Below are 15103 nucleotides of genomic sequence, written 5' to 3' on the forward strand. Positions count from 1 at the left end.
TAATTTTTAGCCAAAGATAGAAATAAAAGGTGACAAAAATATAAAATTTGTAAGTTTTTTTTGTTTTTTGAATTACGCTATATTACTTTAATTAAAAATTCATTGTTAATTTGGTTTACGTTACCGAAGTCTGGAAAAAATATGAGCCGGCAAAAGCTAAGCAAGTGAAATGTTTGATACTTTGGAAATAGTCCACGCCGATTAATGTGATCGAATCGGGACTCGTGATTTCTGATAACAATAACCGAATAATAACGGAAAAAATGGAATAATTTCTAAAAAATTGTCTCTCAACTTTCCTTTCTTTTTACTCCAAACGTATTTATAAATGACTTTTTTTTTATAAGATGCTACGAAAAACTAAAGAAAATCAAAAATCAACCATATAACACCACAAAATCTACAATAGAACAGTAAACATTTACTAAAAATTTAGCAGATATTTATACAGTATAACGTTTGACCATATTTATCAAGGTGGGATACAAAGAGTGACCTCGTTTATGAGAAAACTTTTCGGTGGAGTCATATTACTGAGGCAAAAGAGATGCAGTGCTAAAGAAACTATACATACGGGGGCATGAGTATCCGAGAACGTGTTCAATAAGGCCTAGAATTCATTGTACATACACGTGAAGGATGATAGAAGAATGGAATTTCGAAGGCTGTTTTAAAAAGACGACTGCATGGAAGAAGGATGATTATTGATTAGGTCGAGTGCAAAATGCATTTGTGGACCTCCCGCGATGCTATGCTCATGGGAAATGCCATCCATGAGGTCGGAATGGCAATCGTTTACCTGACTGGAACCCCTTGATTGGTACTGGTGTTGTTCTTCTGGGATAGACGTGAAGACTTCTTAATGGGCGGTGACTGATGAATCTCTTTCACCAAATCGTGATTTCCACACTTTCGATAAACTAAGAGTGAAACACTAGATTTTCGCACAACACTACCCCCTCAAATTAAAAAGAACAAAACCAACAGGATACCAGATCTAGATGCATCGAACCCCACCGGCGCAGATCCACCCTAAAATGTCCCGTTTTTTTTTTCAACGACGCTTACTTTAATTCCCAATCTTCACTAGAATCAGGAAGGAAGGTAATTTGCAGAATTTATAAATTGTATTATAATGAATATGATTATAATTATTCATCTCGCATACTTGCCCCAAGCTTCATTTTTTTCCGTGAAATACATTTTGGCAGACTTGTATTTTTTCTCTCTCACCAAGGATGAATTATAAACAATATTTGATAATTTCGTCGGCATTTGACATTTTTGGCGAGAGTTGGTAATGTCCCGTATTGATTATCCTAATCCCCTGTATTTTTTTTCGATCGAACATTGGTCACCGTAATCATAAAGAAATAAGTACTTCATATAAAGTATTTGATCGTTTCTCTGATAACCAAAGTTTTCAGAAAGTCATAGAATAAACATATTTTCTGAAAGTATCATCATAGTTTCTACCCAATAATTACAGCTGCTCAAATCGATTCGAAATTAGACCGTACAATATAAATTAACGTCCAATTCGATTTCAACAACACTGGCTATAATGAATAAATTTCGTAAAATCTTCAATGTTGATATTGTCAAGACCCTTTTAAGTATGGAAAATATAATCAGATGATCAAATAATTTACATCACATTATTTTATTATGATTAGGATGTGTATATTTTAGCAAGAAAAAAAAATACGGCAAATTAGAATCAAACTCTGGACATTCTCGCCAGAAATTTTACTAATTGTCGGCGAAATTGCCAGTTATTGCATACAAAATATCCCTTGTGGCGGAAAATAAATTGCTATAGTAAATTTGCCATGTTAAAATGTCTTTCACGAATAAAAAAAAACTTGGAAAACATGACAAACACGTGAGATGAATATTTTTATAGTAATAATCACTTATTTTAAAAATCATGCTAATATCTCCATCTCCGATTTTAGTGGAGATTGAAAATTAGAAAGTATGTGTGTGGTTCCATTGGAAAAGGGACATTTTCATAAAATCAGGAAAAACAACAGAACAATACGGAATATCCCGTATTCGGGCCATACCAATAAGTTAGTGTCTCAAACACGTATAGTAGATCCCGCTTATAACATTTAAAAAAAAAACTTAATTACGTTGTAAGCGGGAAAACACTTCAAACAGGAAATCTGAATGAATATAACTAAGAGTTGGGACCACAAATATGAATCGTACTATTCGGGAAACGTTCTAGACGGGATCCAATGTGCAGTTGCTCTATCGTTAAGTATCAATAGAACAACAGACGAATACTCTCTGAATGTGATGAGCATATTATATAAGAATTTCTTTGGAAAATTTCATAACAGCGGAAGAGGCAAAAACTTCAAAAAATTGTCGTTATAATTGCCGAGGTCATTGCATTTCCATCGACGTTTAAGTTCATCAACATTATTCTCTATGGGAACCCACCTGGACCGCTAGTCATTGTCGTTATATAACCCAGTTTGATTTTAATATAAATTGTTCCACCTTTTTTTGCTTAAAATAAATAGATAATTTTTATCTCGAAGAATTTTATCTTCCCAGGGATATTTCAACCCAAACTTACAGTTTATTGCATATTGGAAGTGGTTCGAACTTTCTAGTGGTGTTGTAACCACTAGGTAACCACATCCAGGCGGTGGATGGCCAATTTGGTAGATTAAACAATATTCTCAGCATCAAACACTTCGGTGTTGGCTGTGTGATGGTTTTGAATTTACTAGTATAATTGAATAAAAGACATTCAAACAGTTTCGAAGCTTTTATAATTTTCTTCACATTTTCAGGGAAATAATTTATACTGTAGTTTTAAAATTATTTGGGCATCCCTGACCTATAAATATTTGCGTGCTGGTGCCGTTCAGTGTACCGTAACTACTGGACAAATGGCAACACTGTGATTAATTGAAGTAAAGACAACCGAGCGCTGCTAGTGCTGTTGATGCTAGAGTCGGACGTCGGCTGCGAAGGTGCGTGACGGCCGAACAACATACACTACAGTTGAGCAATTGACTGTCCAGATGAATCAGGAAGCTATCAGAGTTTTGTCTTAAATGTCAGCGAAGTGAACCCTACTGTGTATGACACTCCAAAGCAGATGGATTGTCACTGAACCCAAAAAGTAACGAAGTTTCTTCGGCGCAAACAGCTTCAATTTGTAAGACGGTATCAAAATCGGATCTCTTATAATTAGCATGTGACTCGTATGAGTCACATTCGATGCTGCGTGGAATGGATAGTTAATGTCGTATCCGGGACAAGACTGTTGTCATTGCGAGAACAATACAAGCTGGCAATAGCAGTATGAGAAATGCTATTGGGACATTGTCCTTGCAAATTATGTACAATGAATGTTTATTGTCTTTCCTCTACGCATGTAACTTTAAAAACGGTAATACGACATTCCATATGATCCTAAAATGTCTGAAAATTATAGAAAGAGCATATAACCAAGATTTTTTTTGTCACACAAAACTTTTCTAGTCCCCAAAATGCTCCAGTTTTGAACCCAATCGAGTAAGTTTGGACCGATTCAATAGTCATGTTCTTTATACTTCCGTCACTCACTGCCAGGCTCAGTTGAATGGAATTGTCTACTTGGTTCTTATGTAAATGCAACAACTTTCAAGCATCTCACTGTGCCACTTCCAGCTAGTCTTGTCGAGGCCCACACTGCATAAAACCGTTTTTCCGGATATAAAGTGTTGGTGAAATTAATGTGACTCGACTGTGTAATTTCGAACCAGCTCCGCAGACGGCGTGGAGCATTCCCTAAAAACGAAGGTCTGTGTTTTTGATGGATGAATCTATTTCACTCTAGTGGTTTTTTTATTTGCCGAGAGAGACGGGGAGGGACACGGTTACCTTTTTCTTATATCCGTGAGAAGTAAGCGTATGGTAAAGATTGTGAGACTAGTAGGGAATATATATAGTATATCGAGCTATTGGTCGTATCATTGTAGGTATCGTATTGGCACGTGAGCAATTAAAATCTCAGAAACTTAGAGATGTATCTCAAACCCCTACAAGAAGTTCGCAATGATTCATTCAATCAACAATATGAACGTAAAAGAAACCGAATAACTATAAGGAAGCGAAATCATCATTTGTCAATTAGTGGCATTTTACATCTCACTTTTGGCAATATCAAGACTATATATTTTATTCAGTTTTTCATTATAATACCCGCAAATAGAAGGCCTTGGTGTTTCACAATTTACTATGAATAACTTTTAAAATTCAAACTCCAAGTTTATTCAATACGGCAAATAAAAAAAAATAGATATGAATTAAAAGGACTTTAATTAGTATCGGTTATTTTTTTAGTTAATTTTTTTTTAATTTAACCTAATTTGAGATATTTAAAAAAAATTATTGGTGAAACGTTAAAAAAAACAAAGTTTGTTGAGATTCCAAATTGTCAGAAAAAACTATAAATTTGAAAAATACTGAATACAAATGAATCTTCAAAGTTTGGAAAGTTTTTGTAGAATCGTAAAATTTTTCATTGCCGCCTTAAAATATTTGAATCGTTTTTGAATGGGGGATTTACGGTGGCGCCATCTTTTTTTCCAATCGATAAACCGTGTTGAAGCAAATTGAAAACATTCCCTACGAAAAAATATCGGTAGCAATACGTTGCAAAAAAAACCAAAAATTTATGTAAGTTGGATCCTGGGATTCGGGCCCATACTTGTGACTGACAGGCTGTAATTACTGAAAGTGTATTTGTTTTGGCTTATATATTAACTATTTTTACTAAATTGTTTCCTAATCAAACTGTTTAATGTATAGACCTACAGCTTTTCTGTTTAACCCATTTGCATCCCTAACCGCAATAATTCGTGAATAGCGAGTGTCCCTTAGGCCGGTATCACACCATAAAAATTTGATAAAATCCCTCTTATAAAACTTAAAAAATCCAACCAATAAAGCTCATAGGTTACATTCGAGCAAAGGCAACCAATAAGCTTATCGGTTGAATTTTTCATATTTTATAAAAGGACTTTTATAAATCTTTTATAGTGTAATCCCAGCCTTATACTTCGAATAATGAACTTGTACGTAAAAATCTACGGTAGGCCTACGTAAAAATCCGTTTCCGCATGGTGATTACGGGACAAATAGAAAATTTAAAAGGATACAAATATGTTAAAGGAACTAGTTAATAGAATAGCGAGTCCTAAAAAAATATATATATATTTTTTACCAAGATTTTTCACTATTAAGAAATTTCGATAATCTAACTTGATAATTACATAAACTGTAATAACGGGGAAAAAAGGGTGTAAGGGAAATGACATTATATATAAACTATACAATAATTTCTAGAAAAAATTCCTTAAAAAATCGTTGGTCTCGTAATAAACATGTAATTACAGGCCAACCGATTTATGTCTTCATAAAAACGTATTCAACATTATCAAAAATATGAATGGATAGGCACGTCCCTTCAATGAATCATATGTTGGGAAAATCATATTTAAATCCCAAATAATGAATATTTATATGAATTGGTTATACCAAATTTCCCCATTACAAAATTTTTATTGTATTTCAGTTAAACTAGTCAATATACATCTGAACAGTTTTTAGGCTTAAAAGGGACATTATTCTCAATTTTAAGCATTTTCTGGCGTCAAATCGCCTATTTATATTTTTTTATTTACGAGCCAAATTTTAAACGAACGGAACGGAATCCAAAAAGCCGTATCGTTTTATGATAGTTAACTATCGGTGAAAGATCAGCGGCCCAAGAACCGTCACGCGTACGGCCGAGCACGCTACCGGGCAGGGCAAGGCTCTTAGGGGAATGATACCGCTCAAGCGATTCATCTGTACGTACATTAGAACTCGAACTCTAAATTCGGTTTGTTCATAAATTATATTAAAATTTGAGAAAATTTGAAGTTCATTTTCTTTTACTTTGAACTATTTAATATTTATAGTAACTGACGGGACGCGTTTTTTACAGTCCTCTCCAGTAACTTTACACGTAAAGCGCTAAAAATATTTTAAATCATAACTCGAAAAAAATTAAAGGATAAATAACATTTTATATTATAATCATTCCCGCACAGACTAATATTTTGGTACCTAATTGTATCAATCAAGAGACTATATTCTTGAATATTTTGAATTTCCTGTTTCGAATCCAGTTACCAGTTATAAGTAGTGAAACCTCGATATAACGATACTCTGCGGACCCCAAAAAATATCGTTGTAGAGGGATTCATCGTTACATCGAGTATAGTTATAGTTGTAGCAAGGTTTCACTGTATATACAGCGTGTTTCATAATATGGTCATATATATGGCTAATTTATTTTTAATAATTAACTAAAAACAATTATCTATATAGCTTGCTTTCTTTGAATTAGACGTGGTTTATAGTGAGTGAGAGAGAGAGCATCCATTGTGAAAATTAATCGAAAATTTTACGCTTAAAAGAAATATGCTTAAAATAAATACGCTTAAAACGTAATCGAAATCATTGAAAATTCCGGTAAAATTAATTCACAATCACTGTTTTGCGTATATCTTGTCAAAAACATGCGGTTGAATAAGTTAAATAGCGTTTTTCTCCATTTAATTATTTGAGGTGACTAACATGATAGGTCATTAAAATGTGGTTATGGGACATGGAAAATGCTGAACGTTTTTGCTGGAAATGAGTGTAGTTTTCCAAAAAGAGCTACATTTAGAAACCCTTGCAACTTCTTACACTTCTCTCAATTTACCTGAATTATATAGAGGGGGAAAAGTCTTCTGCACACGACCTTAAAAAACTCACTGAAATAGGAAAAACTATTAGATAAGATTTCCAGCGGAAAATACTTTCCCCGATAACTGAAGCTAAGATGTCTTTGTTTCATGTCAAATATAGCATGGTTTAAGAAATTACCTCAGATTATTTTCTATTTAGTTACTTTAATTCTAACTGAATTCTTCTTTGCTATCAGTTTCCATCATTGATGCTATATACAGTAACTCCATTCTCACTAAAAATATTATGCAATCAGGCATAGGCGTAAGCAGAATTTTCTCGGGGTTGGTGGGGAAGGGGGGTCCCTAGGAGAATGCAATCTTAAATCCGGGATAGTTCTAAAATTTGCCAAAAAATTCAATTCATTACCTCAAATGCAAATTGCTGATATTGCTGAAGTGTCAAGAGAATAAACGGCTGCTACAAATCACAGTTAAAAAGTGTACGAAAGAAATTATTCAAATGAACAGATCACCTTATTTCATTTAGAAAAATACGGTAACTGGAATCTCTTAAATGGAGTAAAATATGGGACATCGGAAATTGCCACCAAAAATCGTGCCAGAAGTAGACACTAGCACTAATTGTTATTAAAATTGCTGAAAAATTGTGGAAAAAACGTTGAACTTGACAAATACGTGAGATGCAGATTTATATATTTTTTGCAATTTATATATAATGAAAATGACGTGTATTCACTACTTTAGTGAATATATTACAAATTCAAATAAACTGGAAAAACGAGACATATGTATAAAAAAACCGGTACAACCGAAATTACAGGCATGGCCCGTAATACGGGACACAAGTGGTCCGCCAATTTGTTTCAGACATTTTAATGGTCCTTGAGTTCAGAAAGGTTGAGAAACGCTGGTCTATAGTAATTTCATGTGTCTGTATTTAGAGAGATAAAAAGACAGTTATGTGTGTGTGTGTGGCAAAGGCTTCTGACATCGAATCACAAATTGAAATCCCGAAATGCCTAGAAACTGAGAGAGAAACGCTGAAAGAAAGTAGTTATATAAAAAAATGAAGTTCGGCCACAAACGCTCAACTTAACAGATAACGCTGGCCGATTGCCAGTACAATTGAATCAACATGCGGAAATATAATTCTGGGCTCATTTTAAAAATTAATAATAAAAAAAATCAGTAGAAAAAAAGTAGCCTACTCATCATGGCCTAGATATTTTTTTGATAGATTTAAAAAAGTTCAAATTTCACTCACAGGTGGCGCTATAAAACCAAAAACTCGAAATAACATACATAATGCAACATATTCAGTGTAAAATTAATATTCATGACAATTTGCGTTACATAAAACAATTACATTTCAATGTGAGCGATCTTTTTAGCTCGGGCTATATCTAAATGGGTGGAAGGGCACTCATGTTGAAATATGAAAGTTTTATGTGAAACACAAATTGTCATGAATATTATTAACCTTTATGTTGTCATGAATATTTACCCTTTGTTTGTGTTGAATTTTATGTGTCATGTCGAGTTTTTCGTTTTACAGCAGTAGGCTAAGAACATTAGAAGTAGTACGAATCATTTTCATGGTCCCAAGTATAACATTCTCATTAACATTTCCCGCTTACAACGTTTTTTCAGAAAACGTTATAAGCGGGATTTATTGTAAATCAGGAATAATGAATGATTATGAATGATGAATAATTTTACACCAACAGGAGTTTTCATGACTAAATATTTTTAATTCATTGTTTATTTAATAACACTAAGCAGAAAATAAAATTACGGCATTCAAATTTAAAGTCCAGAAAAATAACTTATTTGAATGAAGTTATATACTAATGTGTGGAAAATGTATTTTCTTAAAATTATAAATACGAACACGAAGGCCACAACAAGCAAATTGCCCAACGAGGTGACAGAATACTGTATATCGAGAGATGGAGGGGGGGGGGGAGTTTTTTCTCTAGAATACGAACGAAACCAGTGAGATGATTGTTGGGTAAAGAATTTAATAATGGCGTTGTGAATGGATGCCTCGTGTATATAACATAGTCGAGGGGAGAAATCTAAGCTATATAACTATGGACTTGAATGACGAAAGCAAGGGAGTGATGCGTAAATTATATTCCTTTATAAAGCATTTTTTTTCTTTCAAGCCCTACATGAGAAATGGCTTCTCGACTTCCTCACTTTTTGTTAAATTCCAGCCCCAAAAGAAATAATTTGAATGACAAATTTTTGATGAATAAATGCCGAAAAATCGGTACTTGAAACATACAATCACTGCGTAATTTTATTTCCTTTCAGGGTATATATATTTATTATTTTATTACTGATTATTGGTACATGAAAAACTTTAATACGGTTTTCTGCAAAAATAATTTTAATAATAAATACCGTATTCCCCGCATTATAGCCGTCATGCCGTATAACTCAGAGGACACCAGTTTTTTGAATATTTGAATCTGGTCCATTCCCGGTATGGCCCCTGTATCCTGGAGCAGGGCCCTAGTCTGGGATCTTTAGTGGGCCTCCCTGGCCAGATTTTTCACAGCCCCCCCATTATGAATTTACATAGTGAAAAACAAAAAAAAAAATATTGAGAATGATCCCGGGCAAAAGGGCTGGAGCCCTGTCAGCCACACTCTTGTCGGGAACAATGATTCCCGGCATGTGGAAAGCCAGGGGTAATAAGAACTGCAGAATACATTCAAAAGACCAATTTACATTTACTCTCTGTGGGCACGTGTATACATGGCAAATACATGGTCAAAAAACCCATTATACGAATTGAATTGTAAGTTTTAAGAAGAGAATAATGTCAAAAATGGCAAAATTATTTTTTATACTTAAAGCGGTGTTTCTCAACCTTTCTGACAAGGACCAGTAAAATGTCTGAAACAGTTTGACGGCCCACTTGTATCCCGTATTACGGGACATTACTGTAATTTTCGTTTTTAAGATTTCTTCATACATTTGTCCTGTTTTTTCAACGATACTTATTTGAGAATTTGTAATATTCGTTAAAAAGAGTCGTGAATGCACGCACTGCATTTTCATAATATAAATTATATTATGATAAGTTATAAACATTCATCTCACATATTTGCCAGGTTTAACGTTTTGTCCCCAATGTTTTTGTAATGTTAATCACGATTCGTGATGTGCCGTGAATATGACAATGTTTTTGATGTGACATGTGATGTCTCGTATTTTAAGGATTATTATTTCAAATCCCAGTTTACCGTATTTTTCTCAATGAAATATGGTCATCAGATCATTTAAGTATTTTTTCCCCGTGAAACACATTTTTATTTACTGCAATCTGTATCAGCTCTTTATTTCCCACCCTTCAGCAATTGTAGTAGTGATTAGCAAATTGCATTTGTGAAACAATAAATTGCTCTTTTTTTGCAAAATTTAACGACATCCCGTATTTAGGCTCATTTCCTACATTTTCCTCGATGATGTATGGTGAACCTAGGTAGGAAGGTATAATTTTATTTGAACCCATATTGGGTAGGTCTATTATTAATATCACGGTGGTGTGTGCGGACCACCTATGTCCTAAGTATTTTCGAGCTGCGCTCTACGTGTGAGTGACTAGATAAAAACAAAAGCCAGTCCCTAGAGTTAGATATAGTATCTTGGAAACGCGTGAAGTTTAAGAAGTTAATGAACCACTCATACAGTTTTTTTTTCCAAATTTATAAAAAAAAATCGATCTTTGGACTTGCCTTTTTAAAACTGACGATTCAATTTTTTGGTATTTTAGAAAGTACATCTTTTAGTGGTCATTTGAGCAAAAAGATACCGCTATATATAAAATATAAGTACTTCTTTATCGAGAAAGATTTGATTCCTTGTCGGTGTCATTTCTTGAGAGCTGGTGAAATTTTACTTGTTCAGAGATTTATAAAAATCGCTCCCCAAACTGAAAGAATTGGGAATGAAATTCAAGGTAAGAACTATTCAACTTCAATAGGTAAGATTTTATAGATAGCATTATAATCAAGGCAAACTGCGTATTTTCCCTTTAACTATTTTAGCTAATTAAAAATTCACTAATTACCTAAACTGCTGTGTTGATGTATGTTTTTCCTATTAAAAATGTTAACAGTTACAATTTAAACTGAAAGTTACTGCTCTCTCTCCCTGTCCCAGCTTTCTTCATCACATTATGAATTAACAGTTCTACCGTGTCCATTCAAACATTTTTTTCTTTCTCTTGGCATTTTCTTTCAAATATTGTAAAATATATAATTTAATTGTAAACTGTAATTTGTATAGTATTGTCGTAGTTGACTGGGGACAAATAAATTATGCTATGTTACATGATTTTTGGTAAATTTTTTCTTTCTATACGTTTTTATTGGAGTGAACCATAGAGGGTAAAATATGGAATAAATAAACAAGAATCAAAATAAAATACTTTTTCACTTTAGCAAACATTATTTATCTGCGAACTTCATAACGGTACTAAAAATTGAGCATTTATTTTATTGCTCTTAAATTTTATTACAGTCAACCCAATGCACATGCTGCATTTCTACGAGTTTTTTTTTATCACGCTGAGAGATTGGAGCAATATACTGTCGCTTTATAACTATCATTTTTTTTGCAGCGCGATTTTTTTTTTCCCCTTCTGTTTATTCCAATTTTATACACGTGATCAAGTAATACAAAATTATCTCGCAGTCTGCGCATATTTCCATTCAGCTTATTTTATCTACGAGAAAAATTTGCATAGCATCCGAGGTTTTTAATGAATCATATAATGAACATAAAGCTCAAATTATATGAACGTAAAGAGTTCGTAAAACCGAAAGAATCGTAAAATGCAGAGAATAGATAATTTTCAAATCAATCAATTTTATCTAGTCTTACAGTCTAGATATTTAAAATTTTTCCAACATGCCGGAAAAAAACGGGTATTCCCGGAATACTGGTCTCCCTCGCCGTTTCCCTACATGTCGGCTAATATGATAATTTGATTGGCAACGTTTTGAAGAATCAGTGCTGAAAATTGGTATACTTGAAACATACAATAAATGCGTAATTTTTTTTTTCTATGCATTAATCACAATTTTTTACATACTTTGAAATGCTTATAGCTACTAACATTCATTCAAATTACCCATAAATGTTGAAAACTGTTTTTAGGGTTTTCCTGATAATAATGAACAGATATAATTTTTTGTAAATATCCGGCTATGAAAAAACATTATCAAAAAGGCATTCGTATCGACACCTCTTTTTGGAATTTGGTTACCTATATGAAGAAAAGAATGATTCGTCATTGTCATAGATTTTTCCTATTGTTTTCATTCATGTACAGTGAAGACACAACAATATATGTAATATAAAAAGGATAAAGAACGAGATTTTTCTTATTAATTCATGCCGGAAATTTTTTTAATATTTATTTCTGAGAGTAAATTATATTTGAAAATTTTGAAGTTGACATTATGGTCCGGATAACGTTAAAAGATGGATTCACAGAAATTTCTTACCCATATAATGATAATCCGTATCTATACTGTATAGGCAGGCCTATAGTATGAATTTTTTCCTGAACACATACTTACCAGTAATGCTGAATAAAAAACATTTGGGAAAACCAAACTTCGCAGAAAATTTTGAAAACCTTTCTACCTTTTTATTTTTTCTTAACTTATACATTTATTAAAAAGGCATTTTCTGTTAGATTTTAAAATTTTAGGTAAAATATTTTTTCCTATAATCAAACATGTATAACAAGATTCATTTGTATACATCTTTGACATTAAAATAAAATATTAAGGGGAAAAATTGATAGTTTTTAAAGAAATTAAAATTCTACCTAGTTTCATATGAATGTTTCATTTTTTTAAACAAAAAATAAACTTTAAACGTAGGCAATATAATTTGTCAATTATTAAATATTTCGTCCATATTCACCAAAAAAATATCAATTTCCATACATTTTTTTTGTCGAATTTTATTTACTTAATGTTATATATTGGCCTACTAAGAATTTTTCTAAACACGATTTACTAAATTTATAAAACAAATGAAAAAATTAGATAAAGATCTAAATGACCAATAGTATTTCAGTAAATATCGTAAACAGGAAGCATTTATTAAAAGTAAAGAGAAAATTAATTGTGAGTGATGAAATAGATTCATAACTAGTACGAAAGTAGAACAGGACTTCATTTACATGATATTTCACTACTTCATTGATTTGATTAATTACTGAGCTAGAATTGTTGATGGTATAATTATCTTGGAGTTTTTACGCACGTCAAAATTTCATTGATTATTTTGAAACCGGCACTACATATGGGGTGCATTCTTCAGGTTTTTTTGCAATTTTATATTTCATGCATGGAATTCGTGATTAGTGCTTATGAATCATACTTATCTTTATGCCGGATCCAAAAGAAAATAGTAGGCTACTGACCTATATACTGAGTGATTTTAATTAATATTTACCATAAACCTCACGCACATCTACTAATGCACCATCTTGCTTAATAAAGTACATTATCTATAGCAAATACTCTGTGAGAATATTTTTTACAGTGAAAAAAATTTGAATAAATTTAAAATATCGCTCTCTATGGATAGCAAATATAATTTGTGGTAAATTTCTTATGTAATAATCCCTAGAATAAAAACAGTATGTGTGTATATAGATCGAATAATAGTATAGCATTAAATATTATTTACATACCAGGCTTCGGTATACTTCTCTTGACTTGCATCCACTTATATGTTGGTACAGCTGCTGCAGCTGGTTGCGATGGTGCTATACCCCCCCTAGTCCTGTGAACCGGATTAGTCGCATAGGGATAACCACCATTGATTTGGCAGTCATAGTTTTCATATCCAACATAGCCATTACGCCTAGGTAATTGGTCTAAATAGTGCGTGGGTACACTTAGTCCAGCGACAACCCTAGCACCCTCAGGACCCAGTTGGACTCCTTGCGCCGCGTGGTGATCGGGGGTCGAATGAACAGTACTGATATCGTGAGGGTATTCAATATTTCTGTACGCATAAGCACTATGAGCGTGCCTCGGCGGTACCTCTGCTACGGCTGCATAATGATGATGGTGAGAATACGCCGCTGTCGGATTTCCAACCTGTGGATGTTGGACGCGCTGGTGTTGATGGTGGTGGTGATGGTGCTGTTGTATATGCTGCTGATAGTGGGACTGTTCCCCGAGGTTGGTATAGCTCAAACCGTTCGTATCACTGATTATTTGATGGTGGTGTTGCTGACTGGCGGGCTCCGGGTGCATCGGAGATGTCCTCAAGTCCGTCGTCGTCGAATACGGTGTCATCAGTGTCGTAGGTAAATACGCCGGAGCCGTGGTTCCTTGCGGATGGTGGTGGTGATGATAATACGCCGATAAGTCAGCGCCCGTACTGTCGTTATACATTTGAGGTGCACCGCCAGCGGAGGCTCCGTACTGTCCCGGGTCGGCACCGTTCCGGCAAGTATATACCACATCAGAATTCATAATCCATTCAACTTCCTATGAGGTAAACGAATTTTTCCGAGATTTTAAATTAGCCAGTGACAAAAACGAGACAGACATGCAGTCGGTAAATCAGTCTTTGGACACGCAGTAAATCATAGTCGACCGCTTTGACAGGAAATATGGGGGGCTGCGAGACTCACACGTGATGCTTCACGTCCGACCAATCACAGACGCCTGTGGGCGGGGCTCGAACGTTTGCGCATGAGCCAACTCCTTTCGAACTGACAACTTTGAAGAGTGGGCAAAAATTATTTCTTTTTCGGGGTTATTTTATTTTATTTTTGCTGTTTTTGCTTAGTTGTTGGTGTTTGTCTCCTTTCTTCGTCTTGTTCTTATGTGTTACCGAACTACTTACTTTATCCACCTTCACTATCAATAATAAAAAAAAAAGACTACACAAGTTGCGGGATAAGTTTTCCTTTAGGATACTTAAACTTCTCACTACACATAACTTTTACCGGATGTTTTCAAACTTTTCGCACGATAATTATCCACGTTTTATTGTATTCACTTTCTATTTATGATGTTGTTTCTCTCGATGTAATTTAAAATCGGCGAATATGAATTGATTTTAAAAGAGTTATTTAAAAAAATAATAATAATTCTGTTTTAGTCGCAAAAAAAAAATATTTTTTTAAATTTTAGAATTTTTTTTAAAATTTGAGAGTAAGCAATATTTTTTTAATTTTATAGTAGAAATATATTTTATTTGCGTCAGTTTTTTTTTTTTTTTTAATTTTAGAGAAAAAAATGTATTTTTTTTAATTTTGGGGCATTTTTTTTCGAGTAATTTTTTCGATTTTA

General features: G+C 33.5%; 1 protein-coding gene across 1 annotated transcript in view; it reads right to left on the minus strand.

Annotated features, from left to right (window-relative positions):
• Nucleotides 1-14382, minus strand: part of LOC149073488 (uncharacterized) — a 114560-nt gene extending 100178 nt beyond the window's left edge. The window contains exon 1 of the mRNA XM_089246819.1: nt 13486-14382. Within this exon, the coding sequence (XP_089102945.1) occupies nt 13486-14278 (793 nt within the window). The 5' untranslated portion in view covers nt 14279-14382. The remainder of the gene's footprint in view (nt 1-13485) is intronic.
• Between the last annotated feature and the right edge of the window lie 721 nt (nt 14383-15103).

Source organism: Pholcus phalangioides, unplaced genomic scaffold (assembly GCF_987345545.1).
Source record: "Pholcus phalangioides strain wild (caught in Gottingen) unplaced genomic scaffold, Ppha-v1.0 ptg000017l_1, whole genome shotgun sequence".
Lineage (NCBI taxonomy): Eukaryota > Metazoa > Arthropoda > Arachnida > Araneae > Pholcidae > Pholcus > Pholcus phalangioides.